The 26,151-nt window shown below is 32.8% G+C and overlaps 1 protein-coding gene across 1 annotated transcript in view; it reads right to left on the bottom strand.

Annotated features, from left to right (window-relative positions):
• Positions 1-26,151, bottom strand: part of LOC145259046 (E3 ubiquitin-protein ligase MYCBP2-like) — a 563,294-nt gene that overhangs the window by 326,970 nt on the left and 210,173 nt on the right. Inside the window, exons 22-26 of the mRNA XM_080116672.1 lie at positions 21,907-22,026; positions 14,786-14,867; positions 12,053-12,167; positions 10,731-10,824; positions 645-776 (exon numbers count right to left, since the gene is read on the bottom strand). Coding sequence (XP_079972798.1) covers positions 645-776; positions 10,731-10,824; positions 12,053-12,167; positions 14,786-14,867; positions 21,907-22,026 — 543 coding nt within the window. The remainder of the gene's footprint in view (positions 1-644; positions 777-10,730; positions 10,825-12,052; positions 12,168-14,785; positions 14,868-21,906; positions 22,027-26,151) is intronic.

Below are 26,151 nucleotides of genomic sequence, written 5' to 3'. Positions count from 1 at the left end.
AAAGGAGTCCAAAGAAAAAAAGGAGTACAAAGAAAAAAAGGAGTACAAAGAAAAAAGGAGTACAAAGAAAAAAGGAGTACAAAGAAAAAAGGAGTACAAAGAAAAAAGGAGTACAAAGAAAAAAAGAAGTACAAAGAAAAAAAGAAGTACAAAGAAAAAAGGAGTACAAAGAAAAAAAGGAGTACAAAGAAAAAAGGAGTACAAAGAAAAAAAGGAGTACAAAGAAAAAAAGGAGTACAAAGAAAAAAGGAGTACAAAGAAAAAAGGAGTACAAAGAAAAAAGGAGTACAAAGAAAAAAAGGAGTACAAAGAAAAAAAAAGGAGTACAAAGAAAAAAAAGGGAGGAGCACAAAGAAAAAAAAGGAGGAGTACAAAGAAAAAAAAGGAGAAGCACAAAGAAAAAAAAGGAGGAGTACAAAGAAAAAAGGTGGAGTACAAAGAAAAAAAAAGGAGTAGAAAGTAAAGGAGTAATAAAGAAAGGTAAGGGTCCAGGAAAAACTCAGTAATTAGAGGAAACGAAATATATTAAAAAGAAAAATAACAAGTAAAGGGAATGTGCATTCTCTTGATCTTTATAGCAAGTGGAAAATTTGATTATTATCCATAAGGTGGTCACTACAACAAAAACAAACAGAAATACTTACCTATACAGGATTGGTTTGCAAAAATATTACAGCCAGTTAAAGTATGAGCATTAATTAGAGACTCATCAATCCTCATGAATGTTTGGTCGCTACTGGCGCCAATCCACGTAGAACGGCGACCGTAACGAGCACCTGCAGAAAATAAAAATAAAATATCGATTATCTTCTATTATATAAAGGACAGTTGTCTGAGTATATATATGTGTGTGTGTGTGTGTGTTTGTAAGTCCAGCTAAAACTACAAAACAAATACCTGCAAGGTTGGTGTATTCGTGATCAGCATAGCCCAGTATAATTAATATCTAAAATTTATTACACACTTTGTAACCTTTTCTCTTGTTTTTATAACCCTGAGCAACACTGGGTAGCCTTGCTAGTTTCAATATAATTTTTTTTAAATAAAAATTGTTGTTTGTAATGTCATTTAAAAAAAAAAAAAAACATGCATAGGTATCGATCCTCTGTTTCGTAAAAAACTTTTTTTTCACTAATATTAACAATTAGCATAGATATCCGGAAAAAATGAGCCATAGAAAAACCTTTAACAAATATCTTAGTGACTCCTGATGATTGAACCTTCGTTATGATTTACGGACACACCCTCAAACAAACGGTTTGAATTCTTGTAATGCAGAGTCAACCCTCTTTTTTCTTAATAGGAAAAGAAGCACGTTCTCAACACCCAAAGAAGGTTGCAGTGAACGACACGTGCTAATAACACCCAAGATGAGAATAATAGTCCAATTAATCAACATAACACATTCACATCTCATCTCAAAAATTCAGAATTGTAAAGCGATTTGTTTTTAAATATGCAGAAAATGAGAGTATTAGTCTTCCCAGCAGAGAAGAAGATCTCAAATATGCCAGTTTCTTTTGCAAACAAAACAACCCAAAAGTTTACTGCTCTGGTTGGTTGGTTGGTTGTTTTTGTTTTACGGCATATTAGCCCTTTTCGGGTTATTTAATGCCGAATCCAAAGATTTTGAAGAAAAAATTTTTAATAGAATATATTTGTCGTTTTCAAGTCAGTTTCTATTTAACCCATAGTTGGGACCCTAACAGGTACTACCACACCGGGTCAGAGTGGACCTGTGAGCAATGGTAATTAAAGGGTGGCTCCACACTCCCCAAAGGCCACAAGCTGGGCCCTCACCACTGGATATAGTTTAAGGTCATATCCAGGACCCCCATTGAGGGACTTTTACCCTCTGCAAGGGGGCAGTCGGTGTATTATAATGCCCCACCGACAGGGCCTGCTGCTCTGGTAGTTTCACGACAAACAAGATACAGAGCCACTTAGTCGTGAAGCGTTACTATTTGGGACCAGATTTGCAGTAAAAATCTGACAAAATTACATGAAAAGATATGTTCTTGAAATGGGCAGAGGCAATTGGTTATATATAAAACTTGTTTGGTTTTCATTGGAAACCGGTTACATACTGCGGCTTTTGACATCACCTGGGCATCAATTCTAGCCTTAACGAGCTAAGCTGCTAAGAACAGGAGTTCCAGATGGAATAACTCAGAACCCACTACTTAACCATCATCCCCTTTTTTTTTTTTTTGTTTTATTTAGGTTTCATCCCACACAAAGCACAGAGCCACTTAGTCGTGAGGAGCTATTATTTGGAACCAGATTTGCAGGGATACAATTTAGAGGGTTGAGTAATGAGATATTTGTTCACATTACACTTGAATTTCTGCATTTCAGTACAGTCAGGGAAGCAGGGGCTCGGGAGAGAATTCCAAAGTGAAGCAGTTCGATTCGAGTAGAAGGCTTTACGGCATCTAGGAATCTCTATCTAGTCTTCTTTTCTTGCATTATTTCTGACGCGTTCCAAGCCATATCATTCGTAGAGTGTTTACATACCAGTGTATACCTTAGTCAAAAATTACGGAAAAAAAAAAAAACATACTTTGCCAGGGCAGAGGAATACAACCTTTCCAAGTTGGCTTTCTGTAGCGCCCTCAACTGGTCTCCATGCACCCAGCACTACGGGATTATGTAAGATTGCAGTTATAATTTGCGACAGCCTCTCCATCGTGAATGACCACCCGCGCATGGTGAAAAGCCACATCAAGAGGTAACCCACTTATGCACAGGCATAGACAGTGCATGGCAGGTCCAGAGGAGTAAACCTCGATAAACTACCTTGCCATCCCCATGAGTCGCAGCAATTGCTGTGGCGGCCAACGAAAGTGCAGTAGCCGCTTAGAACAACCTATCATCAAAACTTATTTATCTCATGTCTTAGCCACACTGGTGAGCTGTGATACTGCGAAACAGTACTGTATGTTATGACTAGGGTTATGACAACAGCATATTCTTTTCATTGTTTTGACTCTCGAGTATATATCTGACACAGTTAATAAATTGAGAACCACATTAGTCTATCTAAAAACATAAGATATTAACTGATATATACTCAAGAGTCAAAATAATGAAAAGAATATTATCTCGTCATAGCCTAGTGATAACTAATCTATATATATAAAAGCGAAAATGTATGTATGTATGTATGTATGTACACTTTTCCTCGATGTCCACAAAAGGCTTCTTTCAGAGAAGCGCTCGCTCGCTTCGCAACTTCTTAAAACTTATTATATCATCTATAAATTGTAATATCTCACACTTAACCATGGAACTCGCCTGTCTATTTAATTTTATTGACTTTCAAACGTTAATTATTTCCCCGCATCGGCACGCGTTACATTCGGTTTTCGGTATAAACAAAAAGCGAAACTCGACTAATCACCGGCCCAGAGCCAGTGGTCTCTAGAGAGCTAAGTAACGTTTGTTCAATGTCGACTTCGTCATATAAGACAGTAGCTTTCATTTCGAGACGAGACACTCCCCTAATAAACAGGGAGCTGGTTTTCCCCAAACTTAGTTAAAAACAAACAAACCGATTTATTTATTTATTTATTTAAAAACTGTCGCGCACAAAATCGTAACTGCTGAATAGCTATCGCCGTCACGTCAATCAAAAACGCGCACCTGTTTTTTTTTTCACACTTTACTATTTTCCAACTGCGCGTCGTCAAGGCTTCGTTTTTTTTCACAGGCACCTACCGCACTCGGGTACCCCTCGCTAGTCTAATATATAAAAGGCATTATGTCTGTGTCTTCACATTTTCAAACTATCTCTTCCGAAACTAAAAGTCACAGAGCAGCACCAGAGGATTTTTTATAGCGTTTTCTTTTATGGGTCTTTAGCTGGTTAAAATAGTTTTTATGGTGTTAAAATTGAAAAAAAATTGATGAAACAACAAGTAAGTCAAAGATTTTACTTGAAAACAAAAAAAGTGAAGCAGAGGAAATATGGTGAAGAAAAAGGTGATTACACATGAATGGATAGTCTGGTGGAAGATCCAGTGACGGTAAAATCCAAATATATAACTTCCAGAAAGTTAATTGAATTTTCATTTGCTTACTTGTTGTTTCATCAAATACTTTTGCATGCAAAATCCAATCCCGCATTTTGCTAATTCCTACCCTCTGATGAGAAGGAAAGTATTTCTTCGAAACTCCGCAGATTTTTTTTTTTTTTTTTATTACATTTTCACCCCAAACAAGGCAAATTGCCACTTTGGTGTAGGGGGCTACTATCAGGGGCAACAACTACTGGGGTACTATGTAGGGATTTGGGCAGCAAGGTGTCGGTTCACGTTACACTTGAACTTCTGCACATCAGTACTGTTGGGGAAGCAGGGACCTGGAATGGAATTCCAGAGTCTTGCGGTTCTGGGGAAGAAACTATTGGAGTAAAAAGATCTTTTACATCTAGGGACCTCTACAGTGTGGGGGTGGGATCTAGTAGCCTGTCGGGTTTGTCGAGGGTGCTCACGTCGTGGGGGCACAAGTGATTGCAGTTCATCAGAGCATTCACCACTAAAATACTTGTAGAAAAGGCAGAGGGATGCAACATTTCGTCGATGGGACAGAGGCTGAAGCTTAGATGCCAGTTCAGGGCCTATCAGGTTTGCGACTCTCTTTTGAACCTTGTCAAGGAGCGAGAGACTAGTAGCAGATGCACCAGCCCAGATGTGGCAGCAATACTCCATACATGGGCGAATGGTGGCCTTATAGAGGTACAGGATACTTTCGGGTGTTAGTAGTTTTCTAGCACGGTAGAGAGAGCCTACCTTTCTTGCAGCGGCCCTGGCAATGCCTTCAATGTAATTGTTCCAACTCATGTTTCCTGTGAACGTTAGGCCAAGGAGTTTGAAAGATGGACTCTCAGATAAAGAGTCGTTGGCCATTGCTATTGGTGGTAGAGAGGGTTTCTTGTAATTATTGAATGAAACTAGTTTAGTCTTGGCAGCATTGAACGCGACCAACCACTTTTGTCCCCATTCCACTACAGATTGGAGGTCTTCCTCTAGTGTTTCTGCCATTTCTTTAGAAATGTGTTCATTCGTCTTCCTGTCGTGTCTGCCATAGAGTGTAGTGTCATCAGCATATATACCCATCTCAGAGGCAATGTTGTCGGGGAGGTCATTTATGAATATCAGGAACAATAGAGGTCCAAGGATAGAACCCTGGGGCACTCCCGCATTTATATCATATTGTTTAGATGTGCGACCGTCGAGGACTACCTGGATTTTTCTCTTATCTAAGAAGGATTTAATTATGTTAAGTATTCTACCAGTGATACCGTATGATCTGATTTTACTGAGGAGACCCTCATGCCATACCCTGTCAAAAGCCTTAGATATATCTAGAGCTACCGCTCTGCCTTCCCCCGCTTTGTCCAGTGATTGGTATATACGTTCAGAGATCACGGTGAGGATGTCTGCTGTGGAACGGGCTTGTCCAAATCCATATTGTTTGTCAGTCAGTAGTTTAGCATCTGTAAGATGATGGACTAGAGCATGGTTAATTATGGTCTCAAATATTTTGGCAAAAAGTGGGAGGAGGCTAATGGGGCGATAATTTGATGGGTCTGTCCTTTCGCCAGAATTCTTGAATACTGGTACAACAGAAGCAGTTTTCCAACAGCCCGGAAAGCAAGCTTCATTAAGACATTTGTTGTAGAGTTTGAAGAGAACTGGAGCTACTTCGGCTGAGCACTTTTTTAATAGCACAGCTGGGATAAGATCGGGTCCACATGCTTTTGAGGTGTCAAGGTTTTTTATGATAGCATGCACCTGAGCAGGGGTGGTTTTCAGATCGTCTAGTGTGGCGTCTGTCCGCATAGGAAAGTCAGGTAGGGGGTGGTTGGAAGGGTCCAGTGTGGAGTTTGAGGCAAACCGACTGGCAAGCATGTTAGCCTTGTCGGTTGCTGAGGAGACAACCTCGTGATTGTTGGTTAGTGGGGGAATTGTTGATTGCCCATTATTTACTACACTGTTGTAGATTTTCCAGAAATCTCGAGTTCCTAGTTTTTGTGCTTCGATGCGCTTTTTAGTGGTTTCCGTAAGTTCTCTCTTAGCTGTCGCTATTTCTTTCTTAACGTTATTTCTAGCTTCTATATACATCAGTCTGTTTGAACTGGACTTATGTCGGTTAAACCTACGGTATGCATGCTGCTTTTGAGTAATGGCAGTTGCACAAGTCGACGTAAACCATTGGGGAGAGTGGGGCTTACTATAAAATTTCCGCATGGGAACATGCGCTTCGATTGCAGTTTTGAACCAGTCAGTGGTCTCGTTTGCACACTGTTCAGCAGGGAGAGAGAAAATATTTTTCCATGGAGCATCTCTAATTAGTTCCCTGATGGCTTCCCAGTCAGCCTTATTATAATATCTCGTTGTTTTGAGCACTGGCTCTTCAGTTTTGGGTCTAGAGTTTAGGGCGATTTCAACCATTATCACTGCATGATCAGCGTTCCCGAGTGGGCTGTGGGCCTTCGCTATGCAGTCATCGGGAACTGTGGTCAAAAACAGATCTAGAAGTGATGCGTGTTGTTCTTCCTGGTCAGGGAAACGGGTTGGAAACGTAACAATTTGTGATAGGGAGTGAGATATAGCGAAGCTATGGGTTGTGCTGCCCGCTGCATCTGTGTGAGTAGAGAATCCAAGCCAGTTTTTGTGGTGGACATTAAAGTCACCAAACACATGTATTTGCGCGCTAGTGTCGAGGGACAGTGCCGTGTCTATGCTGTCAGATACTTTGTTTATTATGGAGCAGTCCTGAGTCGAGGGAGAGCGGTAGAGAAAATAATAGTAGCTAATACTGTGTTGCACGTTTAGTCTAAAGCACATAAAGGCTTGATCATCTGTTTCTAGGTTTGTTTCTCTAGTCAAGGGAAGGGTATTACGAATGTAAACTCCAAGTCCGTGCATATGTCTGTCAGAGTCCTTACGGCAGAGTGGGAGATATCCAGGCATGTTAAAGTGGTTAGAGGGAATGGAGGAGTGTAGGTTAGTCTCACTTAGTGCTAAGATATCCGGGGTATTTGTTAAGAGAAATGCTTCAACATCAGCTAAGTTAGTTCTAAGCCCACGGATATTTGTGAATGAGAGCCTCAAGGGAGGAGGCAAGTTGAATTTGTTTGTCCCTAATCCTGGTTTAAGCTTATTTTTAGATTGTACTGTCGTCATATTTATTTTTAAGAGTTTCGGTAAGGGGGAGCTAAACAAGAGGTTATGCGTAGCTTCAGACATGCATCACAAGTAGACCATCAGCTGACCTTTCTCCAATTAGGATTGTGGCCTCAGGAAAGCCCACCGGGGATGAGTGCAGGGTCCCTTTCCATGCGCGTCATGGCACTGCAAACAACCCGATATTATTCAACTGTTGATGGAGCAGCCGCTCTAAGCGCTACCAAAGAGTTAGGGCTCCTGTACTACCAGTCGGGAACAGCAGCCAGGAACTGTCAATCCGGTACCCTCAACCCTTTAGAAGAAGGTCAACCCAATCTAACCGCTCAGGCATATCTTATACTCAAGCACTCCCAAATGTTCAGTTTTAGGGGTGGGGCGTGCTGGGAATGGGGAAGAACGGCGTTCATTGCCCTAGCCAGGAAACAAGATCTACCGCTGGGTGTTTCTGTCGAATCACTGAGATAGTGTCTCTGCGCTTGACTAATAGGCAAAGAAGGAGTATGGAAGCCGGGCGATAGACAGAGCCTATCTACTCCTTAAGCAATTTAGGTTTGCAAACCGGTGAATTTGTTTGAGTCACCAGCTCTAGGAAGGTTGTCATCCAAGACTGAAGAGGCCTCTCTCCCCTTTGGTTTAGTTTCAGAGTTTTCCTTCTCCTAGACGGATGATCTGGGAAGACCTACTGGGTCCGTCAGCCCTGAGAGGGTTTTCTCCGCGCCTAGGTTCTAATCCAGGTATTTCTGCGACCCCGCGTTGTTAGTGTTACTGGGTTAGTTTGTGGGGGATTATATCTACTGATTAGTTACACTCCTCAAAGTGATTTAGGGACATGCTATTTACTTGTTAATGGATAAAGGGGGTGGGTGAAGTTCATGCAGTGTAAGCGTCTATGTTTGTAAGAGGGCTTGTTAGGGAGGAGATAATGTGATTTTAGTCGTACCCTTTTTTTTATTTTATTAATGTTAGCTTAGGTCTAGTATAGTGTTACAGTATGAGTAGGTATTAAGAATTGAGCTACGAGTTGTGCCCGAGCTATTTTAGATGATAGGAGGGTTAAGATGTAAGTGCAATATAGCATGGATAAGACAGCAAATATTGAGTCATGCGTAATTAGGTGAATAGATATATATGGGCAGGTTTTCAGTAGGTGCGAATAGAGTTGAAGTTGTAGGTATTTTTTAGTAAGAGTCATGGGGCGTTTTGCATAACAAGGAGTGTCGTTTCAATAACGTAATTAATCGTTGCAAAACTCGAGACAGTTGTGTAGTGCATATCGCTTTGTTTCTGGGTACTTTGGCTGTTAAGTACCTGCCTTTGTGTGCATAGGCTGTTAAGTCCCTTACTGGATAGGAATGAGCTGTAATGCATGCCTTAGAGGTAGAAATGTATAGATGTTTAGTGATGGTTATTAAAACAGTTTGCATGTGAGGGATTAGGGGCTGGAAGTTAGCGATTCAACTACAGATGCGGAGCAATGTGAGAGTTTAGTGGCGGATAGGTTGGAAGGAGTAGATTGTTAGCGTTCAAGAGAAGAGGGGTTATTTATTTACAGATGGATTTCCATTAGGATTTTTGAGTTACAGGTAAGGTTTAGTCTGAAGAAGGGAGGAAATCCACTTATCTAGTGTTTCCTTTTCAGATTAAATATGTTTTTAACTCATTACAAAGTGTTTTTTAACATGTTTTATTAACTATTTGCTCTTATATATATATATATATATATATATATATATATATATATAAGCATTTATATATTTTTCATATATCTTTGTTGACTTGTAGGAATACAAAAAGGCTTTCAAAAACACAAAATTTTCGACCGATCCTTCAGCCTTCTTTAGTGTTGCATGAAAAATAAATATTTGGATCTTGGAATATAACTATGCTGTTACTCTTTTATAAATGCTCTGTTGGTATATTTAGCATACATTGAGCTTCTAAACAAAAAGATTAGGTATACACAGAGTGAAATATAATTGAAAAACCATTACCAAACACACACACACACACACACATGTATATTTTCCAGGATAATGCTAAAAGTAAAGCCAATTATTTACTTACAAAATTAAAGAGCTACAAAGATTGGAGTGGTACCATTAAAATGAGCGACCTTTTGTGCTCTAGAACGTATTTCTCTACATGGTCACCACCATTCTCAATGCACTTTTGCCAGGAGTTCATTGAAACATCTCTGCTTCTGATGCGCATGTATGACAAGAGTTGGTTTCTTAAGAGTCTTACACAGTCAATATCTATAACAAAGAGATGAAAATTTTTGGTTATGAATGCATGAGTTCAGTCATCATAGCAATGAAACTAACAATCCTCTCTGATCCATTCAGTCAGAATGAAAAAAGAGGCATTATTTTTGGAACACACATCATTTTTTTTTTTTTCACCACTTATCAAGGCCCGGAAGCCACTCAGGGATAAGGGTTATTGCAAGTACATTACGTTAGTGTGGAGAGTTGATGAAGTGTTTACTTAAGGGGGCGGTTCATTAGGAATTTGTTAACATTGGACTTGAACACATTCAAGTTGTAGTCCGGTGGGAAGCAGGCAGACGGAACAGAGTTCCACAGGCGTGCAGTTCTAAGAAAGAAGCTTTGTTCATGGAATCCGCATTTTGATTTAGGCACAGATATAGAGTGGGGGAAATTTTTCACAGTGGATTCAGCTAGACGGGTGTTTTTCGTGAAAGATTGGCGAGGGAGGACCAGAGATTGGAGTTCAGACGAGCACCTGCAATGGAAAAACGATAAAACTAGGATAGGCTCGCAACGTCTCTTCTGTGGGAGAGAGGTTGCAGGTTAGAGAAAAGGGCATCCCCCACTAAGCCACGAAGTCTATTTTGTACTCTGTCAAGGCAGGATAGGCTGTTTTTAGCAGCTCCTGCCCAGATATGGCAACAGTATTCCATCCTTGGACGTACTTGGCTTTTATATAGATAGAGAATTGCATCAGTAGTGAGATATCTTGGTTTTTGTTGAAACAGTATATGAACGCTCAATTATGAAATATGATAATTTTGTAGCTTACTTTTTAAGTCATCTCTCTTTTTGGGCTTAAATTTATTGGTATATGAACAATTACTGAATTATATTAACCCAGTATAATTTGGAATACTAAAAATTTGTATATATGTATGTATATATATATATATATATATATATACACACACACACACACGTACATATCTATAAATAAATGAACTCTCCCATCAATTTCAATGTACCAGGTTCTGTCACAACAACTAAGTTGTTCGGAAATCCACACAGATAATTTGTTTATGGTGGTCAAGGCTTTGTGTACAACCAACCACACTTTTTGCTATTACTGCTAATCTTTGTTGGTGAAAATTACTGCCACAAGACAGAGTATAGAGACGACCGCACATTGGCCTTTAGTAAGAGTGCTATTGAAGTAAAAAAATATTAAGTTGTTTTTGTTTTGTTTTTTTTTGCATTAAAAAACTTAAATTCGGATGAGCATAAGAAATGGAAAATGGACTAAAAGAATTTAATCACTTACCAATGCCCGGCACAGGGCCTGCGAGTGTGTACCAAGGATGAGTTTTTTCTTTAGCACCACCTTCTTCAGGACAGACACGACCCAAAGATCCTTTCTGAAGAGAAATAATAAACACAATCATTATATATTTTTTTAAATTTTTTTAACTTTATACATATCTAAAAAAAAAAAAAAAAAGCTCGGTCGTCATTAATTTGACTAGCAAGCATGCTTATGTAAGGGGGATAACTCTTTGGGATTATGTCCTTTGAACTGTAAACATTACAGTAAATCATAAAATCAAAAGCTCTTTGTTTCGTTGTTGTATTTTATGTCATATCAGATTATTTAATCCAGTAATTTTGGAAAAAAAAAAAAATTATGATTCAAGTTCTATATATCTTCAAAATGATGAAGCAACGTTTAAACTAATTTTTCATTGTATGGAAAAAAAAAAAAAAAAAAGAAAATACAATTTTCTGATATATGGGTTGTGGAAATGCATTCACTAGCAAAAGATCTAGCTAATTTGCATATTCTTTTAAACATTCATTTTAATTAATTCCCTATTAGTTTTTTCAGTTTTCTTATGGGATGATCATCTTTAGTTAACTATTACGTGTAATTATATTCATGCAGATATTCTACATGATTTATACTTGCATAATATTTGCATAAAAAGTTTACAGTAAACAAAATTGTATACATATATATTTTTGTTTAATCTATATATCTATAAAAATGAACGTGTCTGTATGTGTGTACATTTTCCTACGCAATAACTGTCAATTTTAAGTCTACAGACTCGAAATTTGCTATACTGGCTACTGAGATTTGGGAAAATCTTTGTGATCCATTTTCGGCCAGAAATTTGGCTGTTAAGGGGTCAAAGTTCAACGATTTTACCTTTGAGAACTCCTCCGACAATTTTGGGTCTAAACACTTGAAATTTTAGATATAGGTTCCTTAGACATGGATCTAACTTAATAACCTTATTTGAACCCAAAACAAATGTTAAGGGATCATAATAGGGGTCAAAGTTAAAAAAATTGACCGCTTTTTTTTTTTTTTTTTTGCTCAACATACACTTCAAAAACCCGGACAACGCCGGGCTGAAATGCTAGTAAAAAATAAAATGAACAGTGAGCAGAAGCGAGAAAAATCCAAATGGATACTCTCTGTAAGCATGGCTATATAATTGTGAAGCAAAGGTAGTGCAATCCCAACTATGCCTGTCATGAGTGGACACTGATGCGTGGTGTACTATTAAATATTTTAAAAAATAATTGCTGTATGACAAAACATATATCACGTAGATAGAATAATAAAAAAAGATAACTTACCTGGTAACTACCACACGTATAAACCTGGCCATTAGCTAGCAATATCACAGTGTGACTACTTCCTGCCGCCACTTGAACAGCAGACATTGGTAATTGGACTTTGGTCGGAACTCCTCTGCAAATAAAAAAAAATAAATGAAGGTATAAAAATTGGTATTAAAGCTCTTAAAAGCATCAGTAAAAAAAATTTTTTTAAAATAAGGAAATGAAAGGAAAAGCAAAAGAACATGAAGATCCAAAAGAAAAAAAATGTAAAAATTGAATGAAACAATAAAGAAAATAAAACATAAGCTGAACAAATAGAGACGTCCACAAAACAAAAAAAAAAGACGTCCACAAAACAAAACAAAAAAGACGTCAACAAAAATGAAAAAGATGTCAACAAAAACGAAAAAAAAGATGTCAACAAAAACGAAAAAAAAGATGTCAACAAAAACGAAAAAATGATGTCAACAAAAACGAAAAAATGATGTCAACAAAAATGAAAAAGATGTCAACAAAAATGAAAAAGATGTCAACAAAAACGAAAAAAAAGATGTCAACAAAAACGAAAAAATGATGTCAACAAAAATGAAAAAGATGTCAACAAAAACGAAAAAGATGTCAACAAAAATGAAAAAAAGATGTCAACAAAAATGAAAAAGATGTCAACAAAAACGAAAAAAAAGATGTCAACAAAAACGAAAAAAAAGATGTCAACAAAAACGAAAAAAAAGATGTCAACAAAAACGAAAAAAAAGATGTCAACAAAAATGAAAAAAAGATGTCAACAAAAACGAAAAAAAAGATGTAAACAAAAACGAAAAAAAAGATGTAAACAAAAACGAAAAAAAAAGATGTCAACAAAAACGAAAAAAAAAGATGTCAACAAAAACGAAAAAAAAAGATGTCAACAAAAATGAAAAAAAAGATGTCAACAAAAATTTAAAAAAAGATGTCAACAAAAATTTAAAAAAAGATGTCAACAAAAACAAAAAAAAAAGATGTCAACAAAAACGAAAAAAAGATGTCAACAAAAACGAAAAAAAGATGTCAACAAAAACGAAAAAAAAAGATGTCAACAAAAACGAAAAAAAAAAGATGTCAACAAAAACGAAAAAAAGATGTCAACAAAAACGAAAAAAAAAGATGTCAACAAAAACGAAAAAAAGATGTCAACAATAACGAAAAAAAGATGTCAACAATAACGAAAAAAAAAGATGTCAACAAAAATGAAAAAAGATGTCAAAATGAAAAAAGATGTCAATGAAAAAAAAGACGTCAACAAAAACGAAAAAAAGACGTCAACAAAAACGAAAAAAAAAGATGTCAACAAAAACGAAAAAAAAAAGATGTCAACAAAAACGAAAAAAAAAGATGTCAACAAAAATGAAAAAAAAGATGTCAACAAAAACGAAAAAAAAAGATGTCAACAAAAATGAAAAAAAAGATGTCAACAAAAACGAAAAAAAAAGATGTCAACAAAAATGAAAAAAAAGATGTCAACAAAAATGAAAAAAAAGATGTCAACAAAAATGAAAAAAAAGATGTCGACAAAAACGAAAAAAAAGATGTCAACAAAAACGAAAAAAAAGATGTCAACAAAAATGAAAAAAAAGATGTCAACAAAAATGAAAAAAAGACGTCAACAAAAACGAAAAAAAGATGTCAACAAAAACGAAAAAAAGATGTCAACAAAAACGAAAAAAAAAGATGTCAACAAAAACGAAAAAAAAGATGTCAACAAAAACGAAAAAAAAGATGTCAACAAAAATGAAAAAAAAGATGTCAATAAAAATGAAAAAAAAGATGTCAATAAAAACGAAAAAAAAGATGTCAACAAAAACGAAAAAAAAAGATGTCAACAAAAACGAAAAAAAAGATGTCAACAAAAACGAAAAAAAAGATGTCAACAAAAACGAAAAAAAAGATGTCAACAAAAACGAAAAAAAAAGATGTCAACAAAAATGAAAAAAAAGATGTCAATAAAAACGAAAAAAAAGATGTCAACAAAAACGAAAAAAAGGATGTCAACAAAAATGAAAAAAAGATGTCAACAAAAACGAAAAAAAAGATGTCAACAAAAACGAAAAAAAAAGATGTCAACAAAAACGAAAAAAGATGTCAACAATAACGAAAAAAAGATGTCAACAAAAACGAAAAAAAGATGTCAACAAAAACGAAAAAAAGATGTCAACAAACGAAAAAAAGATGTCAAAAAAACGAAAAAAAGATGTCAATAAAAACAAAAAGATGTCAACAAAAACAAAAAGATGTCCACAAAAACGAAAAAAAAGATGTCAACAAAAACGAAAAAAAGATGTCAACAAAAACGAAAATAAGATGTCAACAAAAACGAAAAAAAAGATGTCAACAAAAACGAAAAAAAAATGTCAACAAAAACGAAAAAAGATGTCAACAAAAACGAAAAAAGATGTCAACAAAAACGAAAAAAGATGTCAACAAAAACGAAAAAAAGATGTCAACAATAATGAAAAAAAAGATGTCAACAATAACGAAAAAAGATGTCAACAAAAACTAACTAATACATATCAAAGAAAAAGTGAGAGGAAAAAGCTTATTTTTATAGAATGGTCAAAGTATATATTGATAACTGTACACAATATAACCCTTATCCCTGAGTGGCCTTCGGCCCTTGATAAGTGGTGATCCCCATGTAAAAAAAAAAATATATATATATAGATATAAAATAAACAAGAGAGAGAGAGAGGGGGGGGGACTTATTCTTCTCACCTGACCACTGTATCACCAACTCCAAGCTGCCCATATTGGTTACTACCAAAAGTATATACATCTCCATTCTGCAGCAATACAACTAAAATGAGAAAACATTTCACATTTTTCATCAATTTACTGCACAACGCAAACACAATCTTCACATTTTTATTAACATTAACATAGAAAACAATGAAATTTTAACGGATTACTGAAAAGGGAAGAAATTTATAAAAAGAATCTTCTCATATGTATTTTATATCACGTGATTGCCACTAGGGGGCATAACATAGCAAGAACGGTTCTTGCCCAAAATTTTAAAAAAAAAAGATAAAGAAAAATCTGTATGATGTACATACTAATCCATTAACATATTCCAAAAATCACATAAATTGATGAAGTAGTTTTATTTTTAGGAAGAAAATCATCAAGTGATTAATGGAAATTCGTAGGCATTACAACATGAATCTCATATGAATTATTGAGTTTCTTTGTTTCTTAACTTTTTTCAAAATGGCAAGCAAGACCATTACTTCTTGGATACTGAAAATATTTTATTTTCTGATTTAAAAATAAAATTACTTTATCAAATTATGCGATTTTTGGAATATGATATTTTCATTTCATCATGCATACATACATAATACATATTTTTCTTTGTTTTTGTCTATAAATATAAAAGCGAAAATGTATGTATGAATGTGTGTTCGCTTTTTCTGTGTGTCTACAAAAGGCTTCTTTCAGAGAAGCGATCGGCCGGTTCACAACTTTTTAAAACTTTTTATATTACATACAAATCGTAATATCTCACAGTTAACGACGAAGCTCGCCTGTCTATTTAATTTGCTCGATTTCAAGAAGATAAATATTCAATATTTGTTGCTCGCCGCATGTGGGTTAGTCTTTTTCCTATAACATCTTGGGGGTGGGAAAAAAAAAAGCGTTCAGCAGTAAATGAATACTATCCCGCAGTCAAACTGACCTCATTAACTCATTAAAACGAACATCTGCTAAATCCAACTAATTAAATAAATTCAAACGTGTTTCCGTTAGCATCTCGTGGTGGGGTAATGGTTAACATCGCACGTTTTTTTTTTTCACACTTTAATTTACAACTTTGCCTTAACGGTTCAGGTTCAATCCTCATACTTACTTTTTTTTTTTAACCCCCCCCCAAACACCTGGGCAACGCCGGGTACCCCTCACTAGTTTTTAATAAAGGGGGAATTCTGAACAAGATCCAGAAGCGCTGATGTTAAATCTGTTGCTGGAATTCAAATGTGAGATTTGAAAAACTAACACAAAAAATTTCTTGGTTGGTTTCGGAAAAACAAAAACAAAAACAAAAAAATAAGTTTATAGTTAGTTAATGTACTTCCTAACTTTTGGCGTAGGTGTTACCGAAAGCTGTGATAACGTAAATTAGTTCCTTCACTTTTTTTCTCTCACTTCGCATGTAATTTTTTTTTTTTTTTTTTTTTAATATTTTTCCAATCGTTCTTATTTTATTTAATAATAATTGAAAAGTTTTTTTCCATCTTATTTTAATTAAGAATTATTGACATTAGTTTTATTTTTTTTAAAGAATTATTGAAAACACTTTTTAAAATCTTTTTAAACTATTTTGAGAATATTATGTATAATGTAACATTTCTGAATTTTTGAGATGAGGGTTGCTTATTCGTATTATTTGGATTCAACGGACTACTGCTCTCATCTTGAGTGTGATTTTGACAATTTTTCGGCCGATGTAACCTCCAACCTTCTTCAGGTGTATCTTGTCGAACTTGAGAATGTTTTTGTCGAACTCGGGAATTCAGACGGAATTTAGAGCAGAACCCTTCATTTACTTTGGGGGATGGGGGGAGGGGGGATAGCGTGCTCCTATTCTGTCAGCCATGACTGGATAGATGTCCTAAGTAATTTGCAATTGTATTTTTCAGTCGCCCATACTGAGGATTGAACCTTCAACCTTCAGGAGAACATCACTTTTTACAATTGATTTTTCCAAGTACTCTAACCACTGCACCATGGTCTAAATTCCCCGAGTTCAACAGAAACATTCCCGGGTTCGACAAGAAAGACCTGAAGAAGGTCAGAGGTTACATCAACTGAAATGTCGTGAAAATGACCCTCAAGATGAGAACAGTAGTCCGATGAATTCAAATGATACGAATTAGTTAACATACTTCCTAACTTCTGGCATAGGTGCTTCCGGAAGCAGTGATAAGGCAAATCAGTTCTTTTGCCTTTTTTCTCTCACGCCTTTATCTCCCCTTTGCATGTACTCTTTTTTTTTTCTTTTTTCTTTTTTTTTTTTTTAATATTTTTTCGATCATTCTTTTGTTATTGAATAATCATTGAAAAGTTTTTCCCATCTTATTTTAATTAATTATTGAAATTAGTTTTTTTTTTTTTTTAAAGAATAATTGAAAATACATTTTGTGCTTTTTTTTTTAGAATTATTGAAAACACTTTAAAATCTTTTAAATCTATTTTGGATAATTTTTTTTTGTTTGAAGTTTTGTTATTTTGATTTCAAAAATTACATTTTAATACTTTCATAAACATATATTATAATAATACTTTCATAAACATATATTATAATAATACTTTCATAAACATATTATAATAATACTTTCATAAACATATATTATAATAATACTTTCATAAACATATATTATAATAATACTTTCATAAACATATATTATAATAATACTTTCATAAACATATATTATAATAATACTTTCATAAACATATATTATAATAATACTTTCATAAACATATATTATAATAATACTTTCATAAACATATATTATAATAATACTTTCATAAACATATATTATAATAATACTTTCATAAACATATATTATAATAATACTTTCATAAACATATATTATAATAATACTTTCATAAACATATATTATAATAATACTTTCATAAACATATATTATAATAATACTTTCATAAACATATATTATAATAATACTTTCATAAACATATATTATAATAATACTTTCATAAACATATATTATAATAATACTTTCATAAACATATATTATAATAATACTTTCATAAACATATATTATAATAATACTTTCATAAACATATATTATAATAATACTTTCATAAACATATATTATAATAATACTTTCATAAACATATATTATAATAATACTTTCATAAACATATATTATAATAATACTTCCATAAACATATATTAATAATAATACTTCCATAAACATATTTTATAATAATACTTTCATAAACATATTTTATAATAATACTTTCATAAACATATTTTATAATAATACTTTCATAAACATATATTATAATAATACTTTCATAAACATATATTATAATAATACTTTCATAAACATATATTATAATAATACTTTCATAAACATATATTATAATAATACTTTCATAAACATATTATAATAATACTTTCATAAACATATATTATAATAATACTTTCATAAACATATATTATAATAATACTTTCATAAACATATATTATAATAATACTTTCATAAACATATATTATAATAATACTGTCATAAACATATATTATAATAATACTTCCATAAACATATATTAATAATAATACTTCCATAAACATATATTAATAATAATACTTCCATAAACATATTTTATAATAATACTTTCATAAACATATTTTATAATAATACTTTCATAAACATATATTATAATAATACTTTCATAAACATATATTATAATAATACTTTCATAAACATATATTATAATAATACTTTCATAAACATATATTATAATAATACTTTCATAAACATATATTATAATAATACTTTCATAAACATATATTATAATAATACTTTCATAAACATATATTATAATAATACTTTCATAAACATATATTATAATAATACTTTCATAAACATATATTATAATAATACTTTCATAAACATATATTAATAATAATACTTCCATAAACATATTTTATAATAATACTTTCATAAACATATTTTATAATAATACTTTCATAAACATATTTTATAATAATACTTTCATAAACATATATTATAATAATACTTTCATAAACATATATTATAATAATACTTTCATAAACATATTTTATAAATTCAGAGAAAAAAAAACTTAATGTGAGGAGGAGGTTGTAGTTTGATTAAAACAATATGTGTAATGTTACAGGATTTTTTTTTAAAGGCAATACAATGTAATTTTTGTTTCCCTGCTACTTAAAAAAAAAAAAAAAAAAAAAAAAAATGACATTGTATTGACTTTAAAAAAAAAATCCTAAAAAAAAAAAATATTTTTATAATTTCATAAACATATTTCTCATAAAATTTCATATAAAATAAAAAAACTTATTTTTAAATTTTGTTATTAAAAGTGCAAATAAAGACTAATTGTGTTATTTTTATCTTTTTATAATTTTGTTAATTTTTATTGTATATCTTTCAATAATGTCCTTTTTCATATTTTATTTCAATAAATCGTTTCACAATAAAAATACTGACATAAAAGTGAAGGAACTGATTTGTCTTGTCACCGCTTCTGGGAGCAGCCATGCCAGAAGTTAGGAAGTATGTTAGCTGACTATAATCAAAAATAAAACAATCAAATATCTAGGGAATTGGAAAGGAGAGACTGAAAATCTAAGAGTCTCCTTGTTAGAAGGGCTGGGAATCTGGCATCTCAAGCAGATCCTGATGTTAAGATATGATCGAACACTTCAAGGTTTTGATTGAATGACAATAATTTAAAAATAAGTATAATCCCTGGCATTTCACAAGTCCCATCTTCAACTTGGTGTAGATTGCGAACCCATATGACTTATTTTTTGTGAATGTTAAGCCAAGGAGCTTGAGAATGATGAAAGCTCAGGTAGGGTATTATTAGTGATGGTGATTGAGAAGGAGTTTTGTAATTGTTAAAGGAAAATAGCTTAGTTCTTGTAGCATAAAATATTTTTCTCTTTGGTGTTGACTTTCTGCCAGAGGCATGCTGTGGGGATGGGGCAATGAGCTGGTGACCCTTTGCCTCCAAATTGAAGAAAGGGAGCATCCAGTCATGTTCAAACTATCTCCCTTTCTTATAATATTTCTTAGTATTAAGACTTTAATCTTCAGAGCATACAATCAAGAAGTTCTCACTGGGCATTACCAGTCAGCAGGGTACCAGACTCCTGCATCCTACTGCCTTATGCCAAACCCATATTTATGAAATCGCTCCAGACAAGGTATGAAGCCACCCAATGTAAAGAGCTAAAAAATAAAATAAAACACTACTTTAAGGTCAAAGGGACTTTATTATCCATATTCATCATTTTCCGTTTGGTGCGAATTGTGAATCCACGTGACATTTTTCGACATTCCTTCTGATTCAAGGCAAGTTGGTTGCTGGACGCCTAACTTGAGAGATGTCCAATCAAAAGAATTTTTTTACACCTTCTCCTCGGCTTTCCTCTGTTGCTTTTGTCTTCTAACATACCCTCAAAGCATAACGTGGACAGACCAGTGGTTGATCGTTTGACATGGCCAAAAGTTTAAGGGTTTTACTTTTGATTATATAAAATAGAGGAGGGTAGGGAAGTAGTTTGATGGAGGGTGGCATGGCATTGTCATGTTAATATGTGAAACCCTGCTGGAGCAATAATAGCAGTAGAGAAAATATTTGACATTCATTGGCTGAAATACTTAACATCGATTGGTCGAGTCTATAAACTATAAACTCGTCTGAACTCCAATCTCTGGTCCCTCCTCGCCAATCTTTCACGAAAAACACCCGTCTAGCTGAATCCACTGTGAAAAATTTCCCCCACTCTTTATCTGTGCCTAAATCAAAACGTGGATTCCATGAACAAAGCTTCTTTCTTAGAACTGCACGCCTGTGGAACTCTGTTTCGTCTGCCTGCTTCCCAACTGACTACAACTTGGATGTGTTCAAGTCCAACGTTAACAAATTCCTAATGAACCGCCCCCTTAAGTAAACACTTCATCAAATCTCCACACTAACGTAATGTACTTGCAATAACCCTTATCCCTGAGTGGCTTCCGGCCCTTGATAAGTGGTGACCACTGTGTAAAAAAAAAAATAAAATAAAAATACTCAATCTCAAGTGCTTACTTAAATCCAACCAATCAGAAGGAGTTGTTCTGGGAACCTGGCTACATAAGTGAAAACTCCAAAACAATCACAACCCTTATCAACTGTTGCACAGATTTCTTGTGGTCAAATTAAGTCTTAGTTTTGAGGTCAGTAGATTCTTGGAAGATGACACAAGAAACTTCTAAACTGGACTACTAAACATAGCAACAGCTTATACAGCCTCATGAACTCACACAAGTCCAACTCATATAGACAAAACAATATTTTCTTTATCTAGGCACTTTGCACTCTTTACAGCACTTATGCAGTATATGGACCGCGTTATTGTCTGCATATTCTGACAAGTTACTGACCCTGTCGGTGGGGCATTAGAATACACTGACTGTCCCCCTGCAGAGGGTAAAAGTCCCTCAATGGGGGTCCTGGATATGACCTTAAACTATATCCAGTGGCGAGGCCCCAGCTTGTGGGCTTTGGGGGAGTGTGGAGCCACCTTTTAATTACCATTGCTCCCAGGTTCACTCTGACCCGGAGTGGTAGTACCTGTTAGGGTCCCAACTATGGGTTAAATAGAAACCGACGTGAAAACAACAAATATATTCTATTAAACAAAATTTTCTTCCAAATCTTTGGATTCGGCATTAAATAACCCGAAAAGGGTTGATATGCCGTAAAACAAAAACAACCAACCAACCAAATCTGACAAGTTACATAAACCGCTGGAAAGTGATGACGAAAACTTCATGACTTTTTTAGCAAAAAAATGCTGCTCAATGTTAAAACATTAGTAAACGGTTAAAAATTTATGAAGGCAATCATCATATGGTAACTTTGAATAAAAAAAAAAAAAAAAATTTTTTTTTTAAATTTAAATGAGAAATTTGAAAAACCGAAATAAAGATAAAATAATTTTACTTACTTTTATTGTTGCTGTTAACATCAAAATTTTTTAATGTCTTGATTAAACCGTACAAGTACCTTTTTTTTTGTTTTAATTAAATGTAATTCTAAATAAACACCATACATACCTGTATGATGCTGCCCACAAGACACCTGAGTAACGGGAACGTCTCCTTCGCCGACAACTACTTCTGCTGGTGGCAGGCTGACCATTTTTGCGTAATCCGTCTCTTGCTCATCAACCTCACCTTCAACGAAACAAAATTTTTGGTCAAAGATAAACAAATTTTAACACAACGCATCACTGGTGGTGGAGGTGATGGGTTTCTTAGATCAACTTTTAGTAACAACAAAAAAATAACAAAAATATAATATAAAATGATATAAAAATAATATGAATTAAATTCTTTAATATTTCACACGACATGAATCAATATGGGATTTCGCAGGTGAAAACTTAAAATTGCGAAATGCAAATATAAGAACGAAATGCGTTTTAATATTTTACAAAAAAAAAAAAACTTTTTTTTACGTCTTCTTTTTTGGGACAATTTTTTAAATTCGAATTAATAAATGAAATAATTATTTTGAAGTAATTACCACGATACTTTCGTTCGTGATATCATTTTAGTTCATTTTATTTCTGATGTTAATGAAAAGGCAGTTGCAACTAATTTTTTTAAATGTTATTCTTAAAAAAAAATAAAAAATTTAAAAAAATAAATTTAAAAAAAAAATAAAAAATTAGAAATAAAATAATTAAAATATTTCTCCAAAATTTTAACTCCTACAAATGAACTAATATCATGAGGAACCCATTTAATAAAAACATGTAGTCACAACTTACGGTACTTGTACAGTTTAATCAAGACATGAAAAAATGAAAATAGTGAAAAAAAAAAGTTATATCGTAAATATCCGTTTTGGACTGAAGATTTCCGAAAAAAAAAATTTCACTTAATTTAAGTAGTTTTTATTTACAGCAAAAAAAAAAAAACGTTTTTATGACAGCACATTGAAGGTAGCCATCTTTTAATTTTTTTGAACACAATACAGGGAGATAACTCGGTTTAAAGCACCAACACTTCCTCTCCATCTTTAATACTAGCTTTTCTTCCTAAAAATCAAACCTTTTGTTTGGTATCATAAATTGTTTTTTTCAACGTAAAAAAAAAAAAAAAAAAAAACTTGATCAAATTAAGTGAAATTTTTTTTTGGAAAACTTCATTCCATAATGGATACGTACAATATAACCTTTTTTTCAATATTTTCATTTTTTGATGTCTTTATTAAACTGTACAAGTACCCAACTTACTTCTTGTTTTCTGTTTTGTTTTTATTTTCTTTTTATTCAAATTCTAATTAAATGCAAAAGAAAAAAAAAATTGTAAAAGAGAAGACGCAAAAGAAGTCGCTTTAAGTTGTTTACAGTGACGTCAGCATTTGTCAGCCATCTTAACGTTTCAACCTACGAAAAACCCTAAATTGCCGGGATTTCTTATTTCAACTTTTATAAAAGAGCAAAAAAATAATTATATGAAAACAAAAAATATAAATCAAATTCTCTTTAATATTTCAGATAAATCTAAATATATGAATAAAAACCAAACCAAAAAATCTATGAAACAAACACAATAGTTTTAATTCTTTTATGTCTGATGTTAAATGGATCGAAATAAAAATCTTGGATCAAAATTAAATATAAAATATTAACACTGAAAAAGAAAAAAAAATATATATATATAAGGAACTAAAATAAAAATAGGCTAAAATTATTTTTATTTTTCATTAAATAATTCATACATGTTAATAATAAAAATGGTGCTTTAATATCGTATTTACAAGTTACTAGCGGGAGGGGGGGGGGGGTACCCGGCGTTGCCCGGGTGTTTGTAGATGTGTGTAGGAGGGGGGGGGTTAATAATTCTGCTTAAATATTATAAAAAAGACGATGTAAAAAACATGGGTTTTTATAAATATAAACCTGTGTATTGGGAGGGGGGGTAAACTAAAGAATAAGCGAAGTAATAAAAAAAAACGTTGCCCGGGTGTTTAAAGGTGTAAAAGAAAAAAAAAATAGTTTTGGTCGGGAGGAGGGATTGAACCCGGAAGCCTTGACGCAGAGGTGGAAACCAATGCCAACTACTTAACGGTCTCGACCACGAGTGAGAGTAATTGATTATCGTGTTAAGTTAAGGCTTATAAAGCTAGTAAAAGAGGTTTGATTGACAGGAAGACGCTAAATGAGGTCATTGTGGGATCGTTATTTTTAGTTTTCACTTCCTCCCAGATGATAGTGGGAAGGGGGGAAAGCAGCGCGAAAGCCGAGAACACAATGTTTTTCACTGTATTTATACTTAAATGCAAGACAAACAGGGGACATAGCGAAATAGCGCGAATCTCATAAAAGTCGACGTAAATAAATCTAGAGACGACCCACGTTCCCAAACCCTAGATATTATGATATAGGGGGTATATAAACAGTTTTAAGCGATAGTAACCCCCGAAGCGTGTGCGGAAGAAGCCTTTGCGAGACATACACGAAATGGTCACACGCATTTTGCCTTTTATATATATAGATTACAGCCGTGTTTGTGTGTGCGTATAATACAAATCACTAATACTTGCTTTGATCAAACTGAGCCACAACAATGCATGGCCGGATACAATATATATATATATATATATATATATATATATATATATATTTTATACTGATGGGACGATTCCAATATTTTTCCTGGTTCTGATACAATTACCGATTTCGGTTCTTTATAAGTCTCTAACTTTTTAACTATAAAGTTGTTATCCCCTCCTCTAACCCCCCCCCCCCGATTACCATAAAAACACCTGTTACATGTGCATATATTTTCTCAAACGTGAAAACACATTTGTGTGGCAGGGTGGATCTATAGATTTTAGTTTTCTGCCTGTTCTACAAGTATTTTAATGGTGAATGCTCTGATGAACTGCAGACACTTGTGCCCCCACGACGTAGACACCCTCAACAAACCCGACAGGCAGCTAAATCACACTCTCACACAGTAGAGATCCCTAGATGTAAAAGATCTTTCTACTCCAGTAGTTTCTTCCCCAAAACCGCTAGACTCTGGAATTCCATTCCAGGTCCCTGCTTCCCTAACTGTACTGACATGCAGAAGTTCAAGTGTAACGTGAACCGACATCTTGCTGCCCAAATCCCAACATAGTGCCCCAGTAGTTGCTGCCCCTGATAGGAGTGGCAATGTGCCTTGTTTGGGATGAAAATGTAATAAAAAAAATAATAAAACAAAAAAAGATTTTAAATCAATAAATATCAGCAGTGGGAGATGTTTTAAACAAGATCAAATAAAAAAAAATATATATGATTAAAGTTAAATACATATAGAAATTTTGGCATTGGAAAATAGGTACAAATTTTTCTGATTATGATACCCCAAAAGATTCTGATTTTTTACGATTCCTGATTCCAATTAATCATCCTAACACTAACATATTTCTTTGTGACAATCAATGAAATGAAAAGAAAAAAAAACTTTACAAGAAATAGAATAAAGGAAAATTTGAAACAATTGATACCACTAAAAGGTAAACATTAGGGGAAAAACTAAATTTGAAAAATATTGTTTAAAAAAAACTAAATTTGAAAAATATTGTTTAAAAAAAACTAAATTTGAAAAATATTGTTTAAAAAAAACTAAATTTGAAAAATATTGTTTAAAAAAAACTAAATTTGAAAAATATTGTTTAAAAAAAACTAAATTTGAAAAATATTGTTTAAAAAAAACTAAATTTGAAAAATATTGTTTAAAAAAAACTAAATTTGAAAAATATTGTTTAAAAAAAACTAAATTTGAAAAATATTGTTTAAAAAAAACTAAATTTGAAAAATATTTAGTAAAAAAAACTAAATTTGAAAAATATTTAGTAAAAAAAACTAAATTTGAAAAATATTTAGTAAAAAAAACTAAATTTGAAAACTATTGTTTAAAAAAAACTAAATTTGAAAACTATTGTTTAAAAAAAACTAAATTTGAAAACTATTGTTTAAAAAAAACTAAATTTGAAAACTATTGTTTAAAAAAAACTAAATTTGAAAACTATTGTTTAAAAAAAACTAAATTTGAAAACTATTTTTTAAAAAAACTAAATTTGAAAAATATTTTTTAAAAAAACTAAATTTGAAAAATATTTTTTAAAAAAACTAAATTTGAAAAATATTTAGTAAAAAAAACTAAATTTGAAAAATATTTAGTAAAAAAAACTAAATTTGAAAAATATTTAGTAAAAAAAACTAAATTTGAAAAATATTTAGTAAAAAAAACTAAATTTGAAAAATATTTAGTAAAAAAAACTAAATTTGAAAACTATTT

Source organism: Euprymna scolopes, chromosome 34 (genome assembly GCF_053919585.1).
Source record: "Euprymna scolopes isolate OS-2025 chromosome 34, ASM5391958v1, whole genome shotgun sequence".
Taxonomy (NCBI): domain Eukaryota; kingdom Metazoa; phylum Mollusca; class Cephalopoda; order Sepiida; family Sepiolidae; genus Euprymna; species Euprymna scolopes.
Note: the sequence above shows the minus strand (reverse complement) of the source record. Positions and strands in the feature narration are given on the sequence as shown.